The 22,465-nt window shown below is 47.0% G+C and overlaps 2 protein-coding genes across 7 annotated transcripts in view; one reads left to right on the top strand and one right to left on the bottom strand.

Moving 5' to 3' along the window:
- The window catches only part of Mon1 (vacuolar fusion protein MON1 homolog), a 476,225-nt gene that overhangs the window by 153,203 nt on the left and 300,557 nt on the right, over positions 1-22,465 (bottom strand). The gene's annotated exons all lie outside the window — the stretch shown is intronic.
- The window catches only part of LOC119173510 (glycerate kinase), a 270,522-nt gene that overhangs the window by 244,343 nt on the left and 3,714 nt on the right, over positions 1-22,465 (top strand). For 5 of the 6 annotated variants that reach the window (XM_075896529.1, XM_075896528.1, XM_075896526.1 and 2 more), the window contains one exon: positions 15,212-15,434. The exons of the other annotated variant lie outside the window; for it this stretch is intronic. In XM_075896529.1, the coding sequence (XP_075752644.1) occupies positions 15,212-15,434 (223 nt within the window). The remainder of the gene's footprint in view (positions 1-15,211; positions 15,435-22,465) is intronic. 6 annotated transcript variants of the gene reach the window in all.

The following is a 22,465-nucleotide window of genomic DNA, read 5'->3' as shown; positions in this document are numbered from 1 at the left end:
CAGGTTTCAAACCAGCGGGTGCCAGCCAGCAGCTCTGCCAACTTGCCGAAGGCCAATCCGTGCAGCGATTTCTCGGGAGCTCCACACCCGCGGCCCATCTCTGCTCGTTTGTGCTTCAACTGCGGCAACATCGGTCACCTGTCCCGTGATTGTAGAAAGCCGAAAACGCCAGCAACGATCAGAGCGGACGAGAAACGAGCGAAGAGGGACAATAGCAGCCACAAAACAGGGACCACGTCACCTAGGCAAGCGAACTGTTTTTTGCATTCGACGGGCAGCACATTACCAATAGTGTCCGGTACTGCTAACAACCGAACCATCCGCGTATGCATTAACAGTGGCGCCAACTTACCCATCATGAGTGCCAATGCCTTGACGGATGACATTCCTACGCACGCATGGGTATCGCTCGAGAACATTGAAGTTCTCAACCGCAGCATATGCCCAACTCTCGCTGCAACACTTGATGTGACACTGGGCACCACGAATGTGCGACTCGAAGACGTCGTGGTAACGGAACTGCCCAGCGGCATCGACCTGATTCTGGGATCAGACTGGCGACGAGTCGCGAACGTCGACGTAACGTTTCACACGTCAAACGATGTGACTATCGTTCCAGTCCAACCCTCCAAAAAATTTTCATCGTCCGAAGTGCCACCCCCGAAACAAGGTACACCACAACGCACCGGGGAAACGCTTATTGCGATGTTCTGCCGGCAATCGGACGAGAGTGTTTCCAAAGACGAAGGGTACGTGCGCCTCAACACGAAATGTCCCGCACCCGACGAAGACTTCACGAGTCTAGTCGAAGACGCCACACGGAAGATAACGAAGGATGCCACCGAGGCAGAGAGGGAACAACTTCACGCAATTCTGTTAAGGCATCACCAAGCGTTCACTTCCAAAGGCGACACTTTGGGCGTGTGTCCTCACACTGAACACAGCATCGAACTTAGAGACAATATACCAGTGTCATCGAGGCCGTACAGGTGCCCACCGGCTGATCGCAAGTTAATCCGAGAACAGGTGAATGACTACCTCTCCAAGAGCATCATAAGGCCGAGCGAAAGCGAGTACGGTGCTCCAACGATAGTTGTCGACCAACCGCACCAGCCGACGACTCCACAAAGAATGGTACACGACTATCGCAAGCTCAACGAGAAAACCATCAACCCTTCTTATCCAATGCCTGTCATGGAAGACGTTATTGACGATGTCATGCGCGACGGATCGGCTTACTTCACTGTGTTGTACGTGAAGACGGCATTTCTGACTATACGAATGAAGCCGGACGACGTACACAAGACCGCATTCGTCACTCCAGACGGAAAGTACGAATACCTTCGAATGGCCTTTGGGTTTTGCAAGGCCGCTCAGACCATGCAAAGAGTCATGCGTCGCACGTTCGATGGCTTACCTAGGACAGCTACGTACATGGACGATGTCGGGCAGGGAGCCACAACAGTGAGGGAAGCTTTGGATTTACTGAACGAAGCACTCAGGAGAGTCGTGATCAACGGCTTGAAGATGGATCTCCGGAAATGCCAGTTGATTCAAGACAAAATATCTTTCCTGGGTTACGTGATCTTCGCCAAAGGACGAACACTGGACGAATCCAGAGTTGCCGCTGTCGAGAAGTTCGAGCCGCATCGCAATGCAAAGAAGCTGTACTCCTTCCTGCAGTTCGCTAACCACTACCGAAAGTTCATACCGGAGTTTGCAGTGCTCCTGTTTTACTGTACTCCTCGTTTTACAGTGTTCACGGACAACTTCAGCTTGTCATACCTCGTCCAGAAGGGAGCCAGCAACCGCAGATTTGCGAGGTGGACGCTCGACTTGGCAGAGTACACCTTCGACGTCAAGCACAAGCCAGGACGCCAGAACTCCGCTGCTGACGCACTCTCGAGGCAGTCGGAATCTGCAGAGGCTTTCGACCAGCGCATTTCAACCCGAGACCTCCACCGCTACGCAGTAGTGGTCGGCAAACACAGTCGCCTACGCGAGTTTCAGGAGAAGGATACTGACTGCAAAAGATTTCGGGAGAAGGCCAAGCACAATTCTTCAGACTACGAGATCGAAAACGACATACCGGTGAAGAAATCTCTCGAGGGAGGATGGGTCCGTCGGAGGGTGATCATTCCCACTGCCCTCCGAAGCAGTGTGATGATCGTTTTCCACGACAACAACGGCCACCTAGGCGTCGAGAAGACAAGAGACCTGATCCAGCGAAAGTACTGGTGGCCATCGATGAGAAAAGACATACGCGAGTATGTTGACTCCTGCCACACGTGCCAGACTATCAACGCCCGCACAACACGGAATGAAGATTGCCTCATCCCACGCGATATTCCTACTGAGCCAAACGCGGTGATATCCCTGGAACACATGGGTCCGCTAAACGAGAAGGGAGACCACATCCTCGTGTGTATCGACCACGCCACGAGATACATGGACGCCGTGACCGTACCGAGCACTTCGTGGATGCACTACGTTGACTTCATGACAAACCGGTGGATTCCGCGATTTGGAGTTCCCAGCGTCATTATTACGAACCAAGCCAAGGGATTCGTGAACAAGAAAACCAACCAATTCCATCACAGACTGGGAATTGCTCATCAGAACTCCCCACCGTACTGGCCACAATCAAACGGACTGATTGAGCGAATGGTAGGAACATTGAAACAGGTGCTACGCAAAATGCTAAACAACAAGGACAAATGGCAGAAGGATCTACCCCGAGCAAGGCTAGCAATCAATGCCACGAAGCATCGTCACAGTGGCCACAGCCCATTTCGACTCATGTACGGCTACGACCAAAAACTGCTAGGAGAGCTCAACCTCGCCTCAGTCGAGGGAGACATCGACGAGTCTCATAGACTGCACGACTTGGCAAGGGGACATGCGAAGACAAGAGAGAGGCTACTGCAGAGTCAGCGCAAAACAACGGTCCGATATGACAAGAAGCGGCGAACTCCGAGGTTCATAACGGGGGACCTCGTCCTGCTTGAGTTGAGCGCTCAAGGCACATTAGATTCTCGCTATGAAGGTCCGTTCGAGATAACCGCCCTCGTCGGAGGAAACAGGGCCGAGATCCAAAGAGTACCCCACACACCGGGCATGATCAACCAAAAAATTGTCAATGTGGAGCAGCTTCGTAGATATAAGGAGCCGCTCCTAGAAGTTACGGAACCATCGCCATCTAACGACACGCACGCCTGAAGACAGGCGCAATTTTCGGGAGGGCCGTGTCAGCGGCACTCAAGTTCGCACAGCTGAATTCTCCGGCAGTGTCTCGATCTCCGGCAGCGTCTACGTGCTTGCACGGGAAACGCTGCACTGCGTTAACGTGGACTCCGAGCCCTGAGCGCGTCCACTCGGCGCGGTTGCCCATTGGTTCAACGAACATTCAAAAAACAAAAGTGAACCTTCGAGCCGGGACCGCATAGCAACGCATCGCCAGAGAGAGGGGAACGAGCCGAGATTCGAGCCGGGACCACAGAGCAACGCATCGCAGAACGAGCCGAGACGCGAGTGGCGTCGGACGTAGCATATCGAGCTCCTGCACCCAGTCCAGTTTCCTTATACATGTAACCACTGCCGATTCACCTGTAACTTAGCACAATACAGTTTTTCTTAAAATTTGAACCTTGCCTTGACTACATTCATTCGGACATCGCTGACAGCAGCATGCACAGCGGACGAAGGTTACGAGATTGACTCGAGCCAGCATGCAGTGAGTAAATACGGATACGACAGCAGCGCCACATGCGCCGCTCTCGCGCAACATTGCTCAGTTTTGCAACTTACCTATTTCTAGAAATGTTGGAGCCAGCACATTGAAATACATGTGTTCCGGTAACGGTAAACGCAAATGGGTATCACATTAACGTAAAGGAGTATGTGCAAGTTTTACCGATTCCAGTGCCATCGGGCGCCGAGACAAGCGTGGGTCGACTTCATGCATCGTGGGCGAGGCGGAGAATGGACGCCAACCAGGCGGAGTTTACTTTGTTCGTTCCACTTCACTTCCGACGCGTACACGCACAACATGCAGTTGCTGACTGAGTTCGGATTGTCGACGAAGAACCTGCACCTTAGGAAATCATGCCATCTCAATGTTGTGCACCCCTGCAGGGACAGACGTGCGGCGCACAGCAGATGAGTGAAGAAGCGATGCGCGGATGGGAATAGTCACAAAAACTTGCGCGTGCACATACTACCATCTGGTGGTGCTTCTCGTACCATGTTGTGATGTCAGGGTACAGTAGGAACTGAAACTAGCTTTTAAAAGCATGCTGTAATAATTTTTCAGCGTGCACTCACGCTTACCGGCAAGTTTCCTACGCTCTCAGTGGCTTGACATATCACTTGATGCAAAAAAACGACAAATAAAAAATTTCAAGTCAGTACCCCTTAATAGGGTGTCTACCAACCTGGAAAACCTAGAAAAGTCAAGAAATTGGGACCCTTGTGGAAAATTCATGAAAAAGTCGAGGAATTTCTAAACACCTGGCCAGGTCATGGAAACTAACAGCAGTTCTGTGCAGCCATCACAGGCTCGGGTTCTCCTCAAGTGACAAAACGTCACTTTTCTCCCGAGCCTGCCCTCATGCTTGGGATGAAATAAAATTGAATTGAATTGAATTGAAATAGACATTACCATTGATCAAAGCTTACGAAGTTGCTCTTCCAACTGCAACTACAGTGAGCTGCTAGAAGAGGTGTGAGAAAAAAAAGACAGTGTATAACTGTTGCTTCTTAGTGTAAACGTGAAGTGATACACCGACCCATGGAACACAAAGTTTGCTGACATTTGGGCACCCGATATGGGAGAGAACCCCGTTCACAATAAAAACCGTAAGAAAGGCACAGCGTACTTAAGTATGCCTAAATATGTGACGTAAGCAGTGAGAGTACATTGTCAGAAGTGTCCCATCACTCCTGTTGTGCGTACGTACAGTTTTCTGTCTGGATTCCAGGTGCAAGCATGATGCAAGCTTCTTTTAAATGCGGAGCATTTATAGTCGCACCTACTCACAAATCCAGCGTTGGCGGTGGTGCCTACACCCTACTGCGCATGCTTGCATCTTGCGCCTCGTGCCGCATCTTGTGCCGCAGGCCACGATTTTGGCTCGACTTAAAGGCCGTCTAGTTTGTCTAGGCTAGAATTACCATCAGCAGAACCTTGCCGGGCTACTCATTTTTATTATTATTATTATTATTATTATTGGTGATACAACAGCAAATATCCTCAGCTACACACTTATTGCTGGTAGCTTGTGTTTCAAAAATAGAACTTAAGTAATTTCAGCTAAATTTCTCATTTCAGTTTTGTGAAATTGTGTAAATGAATCGTAATTATTTTTAGTGTGACATCCACAAAAGAGTATGTAAATCAAGGTAACATGCGGACATCTGTGATTCATGTGTGAAATCATGGTAGCTGTTTCACCTTGACAGATTCCTTTTTGCCACCATATATTCAAACGTTGGCACTTTAAACGCGGTCCCCGTCTTTCATTGCAGCCATCCAAGGACTTTCGTTGCACTTCAAGCGTCAAAGCCCAGAGGCACAAAATGCAAACATGCGTGTGCTCGTTGGAAAAAATAAAAAAAGAAAACTTTGGAGTGCGGCTGTGTTCGTGCAACACTGTCGTTACTCGTTGTCAAGGCAAGGTACACAGAATATGTGAGTAGTTATTAATTTTTTTCAGAAAAGTATATTTTAGAGGTGCGCAATGAAGTTAGGCGGGGACGCAAATCAGTAGGTAATACAACAATCCAGGTCGAGTCAGATCTAATCCAATCCACATCCTGAATAGTTAAATCAGTAAATACAGCAGTTCAGGTCGATCAAATTCACTTCAATCCAATCCACATCCTAACGGCCTGGGCTATAGCCATTATAGAAAATAGATTATACGTACTCCAGTGGCAGAACCGGCCAGGCTCCCGTGTCCTCATTTTGAATGGATGCCATGAGATGGCACCACTTCTACCAGATGCACTCAGAGCATGAGTGCATCTGGTAAATATGTTTACTTACTTCATAGAAATACTTCATAATTTATAATTTGACTTCATAATTTTACTTCATAATTTTTTACCACTCGAGGATTTGTTTCCAATGCACAGAGTTTTCTAAGCAGACGTGGCAGTCATGGAATTTGCTTTTAGTCATCATGAAAAACCTGTAAATGTCAAGAAATTTTAAAATAACAAATTGGTAGGCACCTTGCTTTAATAGAATGGAAACAGCTATACAGTTCACAACAGAGAAAAAAGTTGATGGTCGTCTACCAGTTTTGGTCGCACTCGTGAAACGTGATGGCAGTAGGTTGTCGTTTAGTGTTTTCAGAAAAGAAACAAACACCGGCAAGTACTTTGGCTTCAGCTCTATGCACACAGTGTGTCACAAGAAGTCCATGGTTACTTCCCTTGTACATCAGGCAGAGAAACTTCCCTTGTAACCGAAGCACCAAGTAGCCAACCTAGCCACGACGTGCCATGATCTCTCATTTTCGAACTACCCCAGTTCGTTCATTGAAGCTGTTGGAAAGAGTTTTTTCGAATGAATATGGGTGACTTTTTATTGCGTCCAGGGAAAAATTAAATAAATATCGGTACTAAAAACAATTGCGAAAGTAATATAAAGGGTGCCTTTTCTAGCTTCCAAGAAGGCAAGAAGATTGCCCAAGATAACGTGAGGCCAGCAGAAGCATAAAAAGGCGCATTTATTTTTAAAACACCATACTAAAATGTGGTATTCAGCACCAACCTTCCTGGTGTGCTGAACTTAGTTCATGGGATTCCCATCTGCCGAGCGACATAGCTCTCTCAACTGTATCGGTCCAACACTGGCCGCCACAAGGTGACTGCACTGTTGTGTGACAAAATCACTGACACGCTGTTCCAATCCAAAGTGGTGGCCGTGACAAAGGCCACGAAAACCTTGTTAGCCACATTCGCGCCCAATAAGGAACTCCTGTTGAAGCCACCACTCACGGACGGTCGCCTCACTCACGTGGAGTCTTTGGGCATCAGCTGACTTCTTCAGCTATAAAAATATTGAAACGGGTATCGTATTGAGCACAACACGTTCCCATTGCAAGTGGAGCCGAAGGCTAGTTCAAATGCTTGAGGATGGTGTTTGGCTCGCGCATGTTGCGTGGAATCCAATGCATCACTGCAGATTTTTGACAACTTGCATTTCAATATAAAACTGTAACACGTGGATCGACTCTGGTTAGCAAAAGTATGCGGGTTTGGCAGGAACGTGTCACGTAAGTAGATATGCTAATCACGTAATTTATGCGAGAACATTTCACACGATTAGTTACATAACTGTGCATGGTTTCAGTTGCAAAATTACGTGATCGTGATTAGTTACGTGTTTTCACATGCGTTTGTTAGCAACATATCACTTCGCGTGGTTGAAGCCCCTATACTTCGTAAAAGTACTGCCAATGCTCTCCCCCTCGCCGCCTCTTCTCTGGCATGTGCTTTTTTTCGTTCGCTTGCCACAGTGGCACCCCCTGTAACGCGCCACGAGCTTGCAGTTTGCTTTCAAGCCGCTGAGAGGAGGAAGCGGCGCAGATCAAAAGAACACTGTATCTTTCCGAAGGTATAGGGGCTTTAGGCGTGGCCAGCTGTTACACAACCAGCAAGAACGAAGAAAAGAAAATACCCGATGAAGGCGGAAATGTTGTAGGCCCATGTGCTCAGATTTGGGCGCACGTTAAAGAACCCCAGGTGGTCGAAACTTCCAGAATCCTCCGCTACGGCGTCTCTCATAATCATATGGTGGTTTTGGGACGTTAAACTTCACATATCAATCAATCATCATCAGAAAAGAAAACACGAAAGTTTCGGCCCCACTCATGGGCATGCACAGGGTTCCCTATCATTGGGGGCAGGGGCAGCTAAGTCAATGCATGGTGTAGATTTAGCATCCCTCCCTCTTAGGCGAAAAGTAAAGTGTGGCCGGTCTCATCCTCTCCCCCACTAGGAAAAGGAGGCAGGGGATAACACAAGCGCGTGATAAGACAGCTTGTGCAAAGCAAATGAGCATTTATTATCATCAGTCTGGCTACGCATGCTCACTGCAAGGCAAAGGCCTCTCCTATGTTCTGCCAATCGACCCGTTGCTTTTGCTTCCACGTTATACCTGCAAACTTTTAAATCTCATCGACCCATTTAGCTTCCTCTCATCGACCCATTTAGCTTCCTGTCTCCCCCTCGTGCGTTTGCGTTTTCTGGGAATCCAGTCAGTTATCCTTAATGACCAGCGTTTATCCTGCCTACTTGCTATGTTCATTTCGCCTTGATTTCTACTATGATATTCTTAACCTCGGTTTGTTGCCTGATTCACTTTGCTCTCTCTTAAGGTTACACTTATCATTTTCCTGCACACCGCTCGCAAAAAAGCGCAGCTGTGTGCATTTGCATGTGCACTGCCGGCCACCTATTCACACTAGTGTGGTGACGGTGCTGCTCTTTATAGCCCGATCTTTGGGTAAATAGTACTGATATTTGTTAATTCAGAAGAAATCTCATGGACCGTCTATGAAACTTTCCTCTCTAATTTGCGACGGTGCTGTCTTATTTGGTGGGATGCGTAAGTGCTTCTGTGTGCTTGTGCAAAACAATGTATTTGATGCAATTTGCTAATAAATATCAGTTGGAAATTACCACACTGTCCTTTAGTCTGCCTGGCTCCGCCATTTGTTTTTTTTTCTGTTGTACCAGTCAAGGGCAGAGGCAGAAATTTTTTGCAGGGGGGAGGGGGGGCACCTTTTTAAAGGGTCATTTTTCGCTCTGCATGCCATGGTGAAAAAAAAAGTTTGGGGTGAGGGGCACAGGTCCGGTGTGCCCCTCCCTGGCTACGCCACTGGTACCAGTTCACCACTCTGTCTCGAAGCCTTGTTGTCACAACTCTCTTGCCAGGAGGCTGGATGGAGATACACTGTGCAAACACGTACAGGAGCAGTTAACCCTGACGACCTGAAAACGCCACTGTATCGGTTGCTGTACCAACTGAGTGACAACCGTGACCAGTTTTCAGCAGACTGGTAAAAAGCACCCAGCCTTTATTCACACACATTTTATACCAGGTAGGAGAAAAGACACACAAGTGGTGAGCATGCGCCGACAATGCTGCTTGCAGGCACGTATCACTTCAGCTTCAATGTAAACATTTGGCAGAAGTCTGTCTGGTTGAGTATGAAGCTGGGAGACGATTTAGACTCCTACCAGAAGTTTTGAAGATTCCGACTTGGTTCCTTCTTCAGGGGTGACTGCGGAGACTACGTAGCAGCGGCATCTTCAAAGCACTCGCAGGGCGGATAATGACCCCCCCTTTCTCTCGTTGATCCAACTTTTGGTTGGAGTCTAAATCATCTCCGTTCACTTCAGCTTATCTACGCGATACATCTTCCTCTCTTGGAATGAAACAAAATCACTGTAATATTTTGACGAAAGGCCAGTCCCTTAAAAAAAAACACCGCCCCAATCCGAAGGGTTTGAGTTAACGGAACGAAGTTGCCCATATATCTCAACCGCTGTGGTTGCTTCCTTTCGCGCTGTTTTCTTTTTGGTTCTCGCGTCGATGGTGCAGCATTATATGCGCTTTCATCATTAGGTTCGACCGTTTCAGTGTACCCGTCCTCCTGGAAGTCATCGGGGGCGTCATCAACACTACTCGAAGTGCTGAAAGGTTCAGCCGTAGCCCTTAGGTGTTGGCGGTTGCAGCGCAATACACTGCGGTCTTCGGTGGCGACCTGGTACGACATGGGTTGGTTAGCCGCATTCAGAACCTTTGCTTTCTGTGCCCACGAGTCTCCTCGTACCCTGAACTTGACCTCTTTGTAACAGACGAACACTACGTCGTGGGGGTTGGTACTGTTATGCTTCTTTACCCACTGTCTTAGAGCTTCGTTAAAGTCTGGAAAAGTTGTCCGAAGTCGTCGTCCTTGAAGTAACTCTCCAGGTGACTGGCCATCTTCTAGCGGACGGGTCCTGTAAGCGAATAATCCAAGCCACAAGTTATCTTCCATCTCCAACGTCTGTTTTAAGATTCTGTTTACGATTTGAACACCCTTTTTCGCGAGATCGTTCGAGCGGGGGAACCATGGGCTGGACGTAATGTGTTTAAAGCTGTACTTTTTTGCAAACGATGCAAATTCGCGGCTCCCAAACTGCGGGCCATTATCTGTGCACACCTCAATAGGTATTCCATACCGTGCAAAGATTGCACTGAGCTTTGTCACAACTGTGGCTGATTTTGTGTTATGTAGAAGCTCCACCTCAGGAAAGTTGGATAAAGCATCAAAAACGCACAAGTATGATTTTCTTGCCCACTGAAAACTGTCGACACCTACATGGTATTATGCATGTTCTGGCAGTGCGCGCTTCACGGTTCACTTTGCTGCTGATAAACGTACTTCTGACAAACTGGGCATCTTCTGATAAATGCTTCAATGTCCATATTAAGACCCTGCCAGAACAGTAACCTACACGCTCGAGATTTAAATTTATTTACTCCCAAGTGGCATTCGTTATTTCTTCGCAGTAACTCAGGACGCATGCTTGGTGGTATCACTGCTTTACATCCCTTAAGCAACACACCACTCACAACTAATTGACTTTCTAAGGGTTTTAGTGTCCCACAGACTGGCCTATTGCATTCCAGACAATTAATCACTTGGCTCAAGCAGTAGTTCTTGCTAGTTTTTTGAGCCAAACACTTCAATGTTGCTTCGCTGACCAGTGATGAAAGAACACTTACCGCTTGAACTTCTACGTCATCATTTGTGTTTTCTTCTGGCTTTTCCACAGACATCCAAGACAGCATGCCGGCGACAACCAAACATTTTCTAAAGCAAAGTGGAGCATGTAGTGGTACTTAAGTAAGCGAAGAAAAAATAGTTGTAATCTGGGTGGCTTTCCTTCTACGGCTTCTCAGACACTGCTATCAAGGGTCAGGGGTCGGTCTCGAGGGTAATGTTACGCCTGTATACGAAATGGTGAAACTTTTCGCACCCAAAGACAACAGCCTCTTTTTCTATCTGAAAGTACCCTCGTTGCACTTCTGTTAAGACGCGCGAGACATAAGCAATTGGCTTCTACGAACCCTCAGAGCATTGTCAGAGAGCGGCGCTTATTTCATTTTGCGAAGGATCTGATTTTTCCTCTGAATCTTTTTAGGATCAAAAATCGCCAGCACTAGACCTTTGCTCAAACTGTCACAAATCATTTTCCATTCTTTAGAGTGGTTTTCTGTCTGCTGAAAGATGCGATCTTTTTCTATCAAGTCGCAAAGCAGTTTCGTTCAGTCTGTGAGCGATGGCAGGAACTTGGCAAAATAGTTTTACGACACCTAGCAGACGCTGCACAGCTTGTTCATCTTTCAGTAGTGTTATACTTAGCAGAGAACAGACCAAGGTAGGATTTGGGTGTATGTCTTCTGCTGTCACCAAGAGAAAAAATCTTGCTCTCGCCATTGATGCATTTGTCTTCATTAAACGTTAGACCAGGTTTCTGTGTCGCTTTCATTTCTGCTCATAACGTCTCATCGTGCTCTTGTCTTGTGGTACCCCACATGATGATGTCATCGATGTATACTCGCACTCCTGGCAGTGTCTCGAAGATTTCACTGATAGTCTTTCGAGACACTTCTGGGCGGAGTCTATGCTGAAGGGCAGCCTCAAAAAGCGGTAACGACCGAAAGGAGTTGCGAACGGAGAAACTCTTGACATTTCCTTATGCAGCGGTATCTGATGAAACCCTGAGTTGGCATCAAGGCGCGAAAAGAAACGTGCTCCCGCTAATTCAGATTCAATATCTTCTCTACGCAACATCTCGTAATGCTCGCTCTTCAGACAGTTATTAATTTTCCTCGGGTCCATGCATAACCTTTGCTTGCCGTCTTTTTTTCTGATACTAACCAGAGGACTTACCCAGTCCGTCGGCTGGTCTTGCTTGTCTATAATGCCGGCTTTGACCATGCGGTCAAGTTCTTCGCGCAGAGGCTCTCGTAAGGCAAGGGGCAAACGGCGGGTTGCTGGACAACTGGGACAGCGTCTTCTCGAAAAACCATGGTGTATGAGCGGTTGATACATCTAGTCCCAGAAAAAAAGGCGTCGATACTGCTGGACAACTTCCTTGCTGCTGATTATTCCAACATCATTCATTAGCGGTGTGCAAGAATAGTTCGAGCAGCTCACTCGCTTGCAGTCCTAATATGGCCTGCCGATCCTTCTTCACGAGGAAGAAATCAATCTTTGCCGTTTTGCTTCCGACTGTCACCATAGTGCAAAGATGTTTGTTGACTCCTTTGGCGTAAGATCGCAGGATACAGTTATTTCTAGCCAAGGGTATTCTTATTTGCAGCTTTCTGTATGCCGAGACATGCATGAGATTGGCTTGCGATCCTGTGTCAACTTTCAAGTCCAGTGTCATGCCTGAAACTTGCGCTCTCACCACCCAGTCACAGTCACCTGCTCTTCGAACGCTGTTGACGCCGATGTCCAAAATGCCAAATTCCGCATCGGTATCCTCGGTGCTCCGTACTTCCTGGACTTGTCTGCTTGCCTTGCATTGTACAGCGAAATGATTCTAGCCTTGGCATTTTTCCAATGTTTTGCGAAATGCAGGGCAGCTTCGTGGACCGTGTACACGCCCACACTTGCGGCACTTGAACGTTGCCGGCTGTTCCTCGTATTCATCATCATCATCATCATTTATTTTTCCCTTAAAGGCCCCTCTCGAGGTATTACATAAGGGGGGGGAGGTTACATAAAGAGTTACAAAACATATCGGATCACAATACTGAAACATAACACATAGAAATGCAGACTTATTTAAAAGCAAAAAAAAAATGTTACAATTTGAATCAGGCATATAAAGGCGAAAAGCAAGAACAGTGTAAAAGAATTTTACAGCGTAAGATGATCAGTGAGCAACTGCTTAAACGCAATAGGGTTTCGCTCAACGACAACACAGTCTGGCAAAGTGTTCCATTCTGCAATGGCTGTTGGCAAAAAAGATTGACTAAAAGAAGACGTAGAACCGTGCAAACGCTGGACGCTGCACGAGTTAAAAAGGCGACAAGATGTACGGCTTGGCGGGATAAAGAGTTTACCGTGAAGATGTTATGCGAAATGTCGTTTTACAGCATCAATCTGTTTCGGTTCTTGTGACCAAATCTCATTTTGGGTGGCCGACATCTCCGTAGCCTTGCAGACTTCTTCCGCTTTACCCAAAGTTGACTTTTTATATTGCAGCAACTTTTGTCTGACTTTGTCATCCTTCGTTCCAAATACTATTTGGTCACGAATGAATGAGTCTGCTATCGTGCCAAAATTTCAGAAGCGAGACATCTTTCTGTGCTCTCTGATAAACTGGCTCACCCTGAGCTTGGATGCGTTTCTGGAATATGCAGTGCTCATGCACTTCATTCAGGTGTTCGGCACATTAAGTGTGGAACTTAGCAATGACAGCTGCATAACTTTCTCTGCTCTTGTCGTCCTTAAAGGTGAAATTGGAAAGTTCTAAGGCATCATCACCTGCCAGAGTTGGCAATAAGGCGATCTTTGTAGCATCCTGTCTAGGCATTTTATCTGCTGCAGAAGCAGCCAAGCAAAGTTTGAACTTTTGTTTCGAAAGGTTCCACTGCTTACTAATTTCGATGACAAAATGCAGCGACTCTGGTGGCTTCACAAGGTTCATGATTCTGCTTGACCGTGCACAAGCACGGTGGCTGTGCACGCCCATCGATGTTCCTGATCTGTTACGGTTGCTTCAGTTCTGCTTAGAGAACACCTACTTTATATTCAGGAGCAAATACTACAAGCAGGTGCATGGCACTGCAATGGGATCTTCTGTGTCCGTCACTGTCGCAAACCTTACCATGGAGGCTGTTGAAAACCGGGCTCTTACTTCATTTGCTGCCCCGCCAAAGACCTTCCTTCGATATGTGGATGATTGTTTCTGTGTTTTGCAACGAGATGCCCTGCCAGTATTCTTGAAATAGCTAAATTCTGTGGAGGCCGCGATACAGTTTACCGTGAAAGAAGAATCACTTTCAGCGTCTACAGAAAAAAAACACACGCCGGTCGTTTTCTAAGTTTCAATTCTCACCCATCCTGCCATAAACGTTCTGTTGTGTCTACACTCGTAAAGCGTGCTTGGAGGATTCGTTCGAAGGAAGAAGACACAGTAGAAGATGTAGAGTCCATTCAACGGGAGCTGGCTACTTGCAGATACCCGCTTTCCTACATGAACTCGGTGCAGCGACAACTGCAGCGCCCGGCTCTGTCACACACCATTGCTACAAGAAAACACGCATCGGTGCCTTATGTTTCAGGCTTCAACGAGATCCTCGCTCGATTATTGCGCGGCTACGACGTCCAAGTGGCTCACGTTCGGACAAGAAAGCTCTGAGGCCGTCTCACAAATGTCAAAGATAAGTTGGACAGACATGATTTTTCCCGCGTCGTGTATAAAACTCCTTGCAAAGACTGTGAATACGGATACATTGGTGAAACGGGCAATTACAAAAGAAGGCTCCGGGAACATTTTAATGACATCAAGAACGAGAAAGTAGCTTCTAATGCCCTCGCAGAACATGTTGCGTCTACTGGGCACGTTATCGACTGGGATAAAGCCTGCATCATTGCCACGGAAAGAAAGTTGTTACCATGGTTGCACATGGAATCTCTGGCCACTCAAACTACTGCGCATATGTTGAACAGAAATATTGGGACACTCCCTTCTGTGTACGCGCGATGTCTGCAACACGTGATGAAACGTGCATAAAAAGAGCGCACTATGCCATTTGCGGTCACTGTGAACAAGGCTTCTGTGTGGGGAGCCGAAACGTCTTTTTAACTTTTGTGTATTTCACCTTGGTCGGCGTTCTTGTTATTTGCACTGTGGCTGTGTCTTCTCGTTCTGACACCGTGTATCGGTTGCTGTACCGACTGAGTGACAACCGTGACTAGTTTTCTGCAGACAGGTAAAAAGCATCCAGCCTTTATTCACACACATGTTATGCCCGGCAGGGGACAAGGCACACAAGGGGTGAGCATGCGCCGACGATGGTGCTTGCAGGTGCGCATCACTTCAGCTTATCTACCTGATACAGCTACCTCCCTAATTGTGCTGGTGGTCTCTTCTTGTAGCTCTAATTTTCAATATGCATGGGATCCAGGTCCGCTATCGCGAACTGGAACAGCTGAAAGAGTCGGCCGAACGGGCCTTCGACATGGGCCGGCCCATCTGCGTGGTGACTGCGGGTGAGACGACTGTGCACGTGACGGGCTCTGGCAAAGGGGGTCGCTGCCAGGAGCTGGCTCTGGCGGCCGCTATTGAGCTCAATCGACTCTTCAACCACGCCGAGCTGCAGCATGCTGAGCTCGTGGTACTGGCAGCAGGTAGGTGGTCACACAAGTAAAACAACATAGCTCTTATTGTGAAAAGATGCCAGCCAAAAAATAACAATTGTAGAACATTTATGGCAGTGCTGCCTTTTGCAGAATGCCACAATGCTGATAACATCGAGAACGTATGCTCTTTTTTTTGCACTCTTGTTGAGCAATGGCAACAAGATGTTATTAACTTATTATGCTTTGAAGCCTAATTAAACATTGTCAGGGAGGCTTTGATGTTGGCAGCAGTTTTTATTAGAGCACATGTCTTTGTCATTTTAACCGCTCATGAAGTGTGGGCTGCACAAATGTCCTGCCTGTTCTGCGACACTGACTTAAGGCACATGACAGGTCTTTCTCCTGAGCTGCTATCCTTCTCCAGGATATCCACCTCCTGCTAATTCTTGATTCTTTCCACAGGTGGGTTGCACCTACTTCTTGTGGTTGGTAAGCTTACACAGACGGCTTAGTTTGTCTGGAGCAGAGAACACGCAAACATTTCTTTTTAGGGCTATCTTTTTCAAATGGTGTGAAATCAGACCAATGGTGAGTCTGATGCTGGGAAAATCAGTGTGATTCTATACGTACATCAGATTTCGCACCATTTGAAAAAAATAGCCCTGAGAGGAAATGTCCGCGCGGTGTTCTCTGCTCCAGACAAACTAAGCCGTCTATGTAAGCTTACCGACCTCAAGAAGGATGTGCAACCCACCTGTGGAAAGAAGCATGGAACTAAGTTTGTTGAATGCGCCCTAGCTGTTGTGTACGTGTTCCTGTTGTCGTGTGGCACGGTTTACATTGGGCAGACTGGTAGGTGTGTTAATGACCGCTTGCGCGAGCACTCTTGCAATGTAAAAAACAAGCTTTCTTCTGGTGGTTTTCTGGCTGTGCATTGTAATAGATGCACTCCATTCTTTGATCAGTGTGTCATCTTGGGCCGCAATCGTAACCAGTTGAGAAGGGAAATTATTGAGCTAAACGCTATAAAAAAATGGGCAAAGCTGTGCGTGAGTACGCCGTCTGTGGCCTTATCTCAAAGAGAGCTCAATTTCCTAGAGCGCGTGCTGTGAAGCATTAGTATAGAATTGATAATTTGTAATCAGGTAACAACTAGGTTTCCTTGATAGTGCGCTGTGCCACACGTGTGCGGTTTCGTCATGTCTGTGGCGTCACATGGAATGAGCTATATAATGTGTTGTAAGGGTACGCAATAAACAAAAGTTGGAAGTTAGCGCTCACACTGTCGTCTGTTTTATCCCCTTCTTAACTGCATAGTATGTTTTCTTCACGCTCAAACTGAGCTCTGCTGTAGCAATATCATTTTTTTTTCCTTTCAAAAGTCAGGGAAATGAACACTTTGGCCTGGATTTTGAGTTTCTTATATTCGCATGAGCACTACGCTCCCAATGCAAAAATTTCTTATGTTGCGATATGCCTCCCTTCATGTAGAAAGAAAAGGAAACAGGCTCCTCTCAAAAGTCAGGGAAATGAACACTTTCGCCTAAAGTACCTTTTATTGATGGAGCTGTCAAAATCCCTCTAGCTCCAAACTTCACCCACAAAGAATTGTGGTACAAGAAAGAAAAAAAAACTGAATGAATCGCAAACGAGGTACAATTAGCAGCTGCAAAAAAAGGATAAAACATCGTTGCTGTATCAATAGAGCCTTTTAAAATGTATTGAGGCTTCTCGAAATTTTATTGACAAGATACTGGAGGAGAACATACTGTCAGATGAAGAATTGGAACTTTTCCAAGCAATCGTTTTCTCCGGATATCCCAGAGCTTCTCAAACAACTCCGTGAAAAGGCAAATACCCCCCACAATAATTAAGAGTTTGCAAACACGCTGTACTGTTTTTCGCCAAGGGCTTATAATTGTGTGCGAGTGAAACGTTTAATTTCACTGCATGTTCACACTGGTTACTTCTGCTGTGAGACAACTGTGTAAACATATAATACGAATTGATGTCCCTGAGTACCTTTTCTTTAACACGCTTAAATTGCTAAGTGTGAAAAAAAATTAAAGCAGAAGTGCAATAAAGTCACTACCACATCCCGTCGCCTCTTAAGAATAATAAACAGGTGTTGTAGTAGCTATAATGAAATGCGCAGCCGCAAGCGCCCAGTGCATTAGAGCACTGGGTGCTACAAGGCAGTCGCCACCTCCTTCTGCTCTGAACAATAAGGCCGCCGCGGCTTCACTTCAATACATGGGTGGGTATGCGGGACTGCCACTCCAAAAATTTTAGTACTACAACCTCCTTGGTGCAACCACTGTGTCATCTTAGCAAAGCGTAAGAAACATTGCCTATTCATGCATGGCTTTGCATTGTCAGCGCAGCATGATAAACGCTACGGTCCTTAGAATTACTGTCGAATTTCATTAATTCGGACACGCTTAATTTGAACTTCCGGTTAATTCGAACTCACAATGAGGTCCTGTCAAAGCTATGTGTATATCAATAGGCGAAAACCCCTGGTAAGTCAAACGTGCAAGCACTTTTGATGGTTAATTCGAATATACTGCGCTCAGAAAATGCTCTCAGCACCCCGCCCAATCTCGCAGCGGCACCTCCGACACCTCAACACTGAGCGCGAAGGAAAGGTGGTGGTGGTAGTGGTCAGAAGAGGAGAAGGACACCTAATTTCTGCAGCCTGGTAGAGAGTATGGCGCAGTGCCTCGAAGGAAAGGAAAAGGAAAGAAAAGGTTGCGATGGAATGTTTGCTCTCTCTCAAATGGCGATTTGCAACGCGCCTGTGCACGCTTCTCCCCTTTCCGCCACTGCCACGTAAAGACTGTTCTCCTTCTAACGCCATGCGTAAAGAGAGAGAGAAAAAAGCTGTCGCGGGGTGTGGTTCTCTCTCATGCGCCGGTGCCACGCTTCCCCCTTTCCCGTCCCTGTCACATAACCCTTCTCCTTTCAACAAAGCGTGCAAAGAGAGCAAGAAAAAAAAAAAGCTGCCATGAAGTGTTCGTTCTCTCTCAAATGCCGATCTGCTTCTTTGCACATATACATGCTCCTCTTTTCTCGTCACGTGTTGGCCACGCTGCAGCTTTCGCGGAGAGGGTAGTAACGGAGATGCAGTTGTTGTCGTCGTCTTTAGAGTGTGTCGGTGCTGGACATTGCCGCTCAACTTCTCTTGCCAGGAGAATGCCGTAGCCGAAGTAGACATGCTTTGCAAGCTGCATGCGAAATTGGTTGACTCGCTGCAAGGCAAACGTGTGCAGATGCGCATCACCGATTATTGCAATTAATGACGGATGTTCTGTAATTTGTGAATAAATGTAAGTCTTCTGAAACTTCCCCCTTGTTGGAAAAGAAAAAAAATAAACGTGTGCAGGCTAGTACGCAAGAGAAGAAGAAGAAATTGGAAACAAGAAACGGCGTTCGGTAGTTTTCCTTTACATCGTGGTGCCGAAATCCCTCGTGTGGACACGTCTCATTCATCGCACGACTGGAGGAGACCTTCTACTGGCCCCCGTCGTTCTGCGGGTGGCCAGGATTGCAACGGATCGTTCCTGATCGGCGTAGACCAGACTAGACTTTAACACTGGATCCAATGAATCGCCTCAAGAACAAGCGCTCCGCTCGACGAGCCCGGAACACCAAGCTCCTGCAAGAAGCAAGGTTACTGCTAAGTGACCCTACCGCGGACAAGCCCAAGCTCACAGGTATTTATGACCGTTTGTCAGTGAGCAACAACGAGCTCTCAAAGATCAATGATGCGATCGAGGAGCACCTAGCGGACAAGGAGCTCGAAGCTGAGTATGTCGCGGGAGCAGAGTATAATGACAAAGCTATAAGCATGTTAGCTGAGATTCACTGCAAGATAGACGATTTGCGACATGGAGACTGTACAGCGGCGGCTGCTCCTCAGAACGCAAACCCATCACCTTCTGATGTGCCGACCGCAATTGGCCCAAGGCTGCCGAACCTTGGCATGCCAACATTTAGAGGTGATATACATGAATGGTCGGCTTTCTGGGAGCAGTTTGAGCAAACTGTCCACCTTAACAACGCTTTGTCTACATCGACGAAGTTCTTCTATCTACTTCATTATCTTGCGGATGAAGCGGCAGCTGCGATATGTGGTTTTCCGACTTCCGAAGCCTGTTATGCAGACGCCATCAAGTTATTGAAGGAACGCTTCGGAGATCGAAAACTGATCAAGCAACACCACCTATCAGTGCTTCACAATCTACCTCACATCAAGTCGGGAAGCGACGTCCGCGGCCTTAGGCGACTTTGCGATGCTGTGCAGCTGAATATCCGTTGTCTAACTGCACTAAATGTTCCTACGCTTATCTTTTCTGCTATGCTGATTGATATTTTACAGAAAGCCCTACCATACAACATTATTTTGGCCTACACACGTGCAAAGCGCAGTCAGGCACTAAGAGAAAACGGGTCTGCTGCCAATGCCTTTGAGCCAAGCATGCAGCTGCTACATCTGATGCGGAGTTAAAGGAGCTGCTCACTTATACACGTATAGAGCTAGAAAGTTGGGAGCAGTGCAAGCCCTTTAATGACTGAGTGCTGAATGACTGTGCACGGAGGACTCGAAGCAGCAGCACCAACATGGCTTCCGTGCTACACAACACATCGAGCAGCTAGGGTGAGTGTTTTTTCTGCAAGTCAAAGAAACATGGCACCCCCGCTTGTGACACGAACCTTGTCATCGATTTGAAAAAAGAAATGCTTGCGATAGACAATCACTGCTATCAATGCATTTCCCGAGGACATCAGGCACATTCATGCCGCGTCAAACTCATCTGCTCGAGTTGCCACGGGAGGCACGCATCAAGTATGTGCGACCCGCACTACACATCGAACCAATCAATGACACCTCTTTGTCCAGTTGACACCTCCGGCAGCACAGTCGGAATGGTGTCGTCAGAATCAGTTACGCTGTGTGACAAGGATTCACTGAGTGGGGGCACAACAAATCACAGTGAAGTATATCTACAAACGTTTCGCGGCTTTGTCATCAAAAACGGCAACACAAGGTATGTCAGAGGGATTCTCGATGGAGGGAGCCAGCGATCCTTCGTCACGGAAGATCTCGCCAAGACATTACACCTATAGGTGCTCGGAGAAACACAAATTGCGCTGAATACGTTTGGCTGTTCATCACCAAGTACTGTGGAAAGACGGCAAGTGGTAGAAGTTTCTCTTCGTAGCCAACACTGTTCTGACACCTGCACGTTGCGCGCAATCTTTGTTCCAGTTATCTGTCACGATATTGCTTCCCCGAAAGTTGACAGCCATTTCCTTCAGAACCTGCGTCTTGAAGGCAAAGTCATTGCGGACAAAAAGAAGTTTGATGCGCAAACAGAAAATAGCATCAGCTTGTTGGTCGGGGCTGACCACCTTTTGCAAATCATGTCGGGACGTGTCGTCAAATGTGCAGAGGTTCCAAGACTGGTAGCAACCGATACAGCTTTTGGATGGACGCTACAAGGACCCAGTCATCAAAAAGCCTTTCTTGAGTGCAGCTCTAGCCTAATGGTCTGCATTCTAAAAGTGCAAGAAATTGGTGATGACGAATCAACCTCGCAGACCTTGCAATCTTTTTGGCAACCAGAAGCAATGGGCATCGCATATTCAATGGAACCTTCCTCCCACGAGTCTGTTGCGCGATTCCACTGGGAAATTGCGCTATGACGTCTACAAAGATTAACATGGAAGCTATCAACGATGGAAAGAATGTTGCAGCAATATGACACAGTAATCCGGCAATATCTGGAGTTGGGCAACGCGGAAGTGATGCCTAAGGATACTCCTCGGAAGCAAGATCACGCCATATATTATATGCTACATCGAGAAGTAATAAGAGAGGAATCGTTAACTACCAAACTGCTTGTAGTGTTTGACGCATCGTCACACACCCAATGTGTACCATCCCTTAACGACTGCTTGGATAAAGGAGTGAACCTCAATCCAAAATTGTTCCAAGTCTTTCTTCACTTTTGGTGGTTCCCTGTCGCCATCAATTCTGACATCGAAAAGGCATTCTTACAAATTGAGATACAGGAGACTGACTGAGATGCATTCCGGTTTTTCTGGTTTGACTCCATTTCCGTAAGCCAACACCATAAACTCGTCGAATGGCGCATGACACGGGTATCGTTTGGATTAACTTCAAGCCCTTTCTTGCGCATGGCAACTATTCACTACCACTTTGATAACGCATGTGAAGACAAAGAGCTCGCTTCTACATTAAAGAAGGCATTTTATGTCGACGATTCATTGGTGGGTGCGGACACATTCCATGAAGGTCGGCGCATCTACGAGCAGTCGAAAGCAATTATGAAAAATGCTGGCATGAAGCTCAGAAAGTGGAAGACCAATGACCATTAGCTGCAGAACATTTTTAACAACCAGCAGGAGCAAATAGAAGGAGCATCCGGAGAAGCAGCTGCGGTCTTGGGAATTCATTGGGATATAGAAAATGATTACTTCAAATTTTCTTCCAAGTCTGTGGCCCAGTATTTAGTGGCTGGCCAGCTCGACACAAAACGTACCCTACTGAAGGTTGCTTCTCGAATTTATGATTCGCTTGGCATTCTATCCCCATTCACCATCACTGCGAAGCTTTTGTTTCAACGCCTTTGGGTTTTAGGCCATTCCTGAGATAAAGAATTGCCCGCGAAGATCAGGACGCAGTGGACAGCCTGGTGTGCAGATGTAATACAGCTCGGCCACATAAAGATTCCGCGTTGCGTGAAAGACCGACTGCATGGAGCACTTGAAGAGGCTGAACTGCATATATTGGTCAACGCCAGCCTGAAGGCTTATGAAGTATGTGCCTATTTGAGAGCATTTCATGAAGGTGGGAACTCAGCTACCTCTCTGATAGTAGCGAAGTCAAGAGTGGCACCTATTAAGACATTAAGGCTTCGAAAGCTCGAACTTATGGTCGCAGTATTGGGAGCCAGATTGCTAAAATACATTTGCTCCTCATGGGATTTCAAGCATTTCCATAGCGTCATGTGGACAGACTCCATGATCACACTGAGCTGGATCCGCAGAAA

This window comes from Rhipicephalus microplus, chromosome 5 (genome assembly GCF_043290135.1).
Source record: "Rhipicephalus microplus isolate Deutch F79 chromosome 5, USDA_Rmic, whole genome shotgun sequence".
Taxonomy (NCBI): Eukaryota; Metazoa; Arthropoda; class Arachnida; order Ixodida; family Ixodidae; genus Rhipicephalus; species Rhipicephalus microplus.
This window is presented reverse-complemented; position numbering and strand designations above follow the sequence as displayed.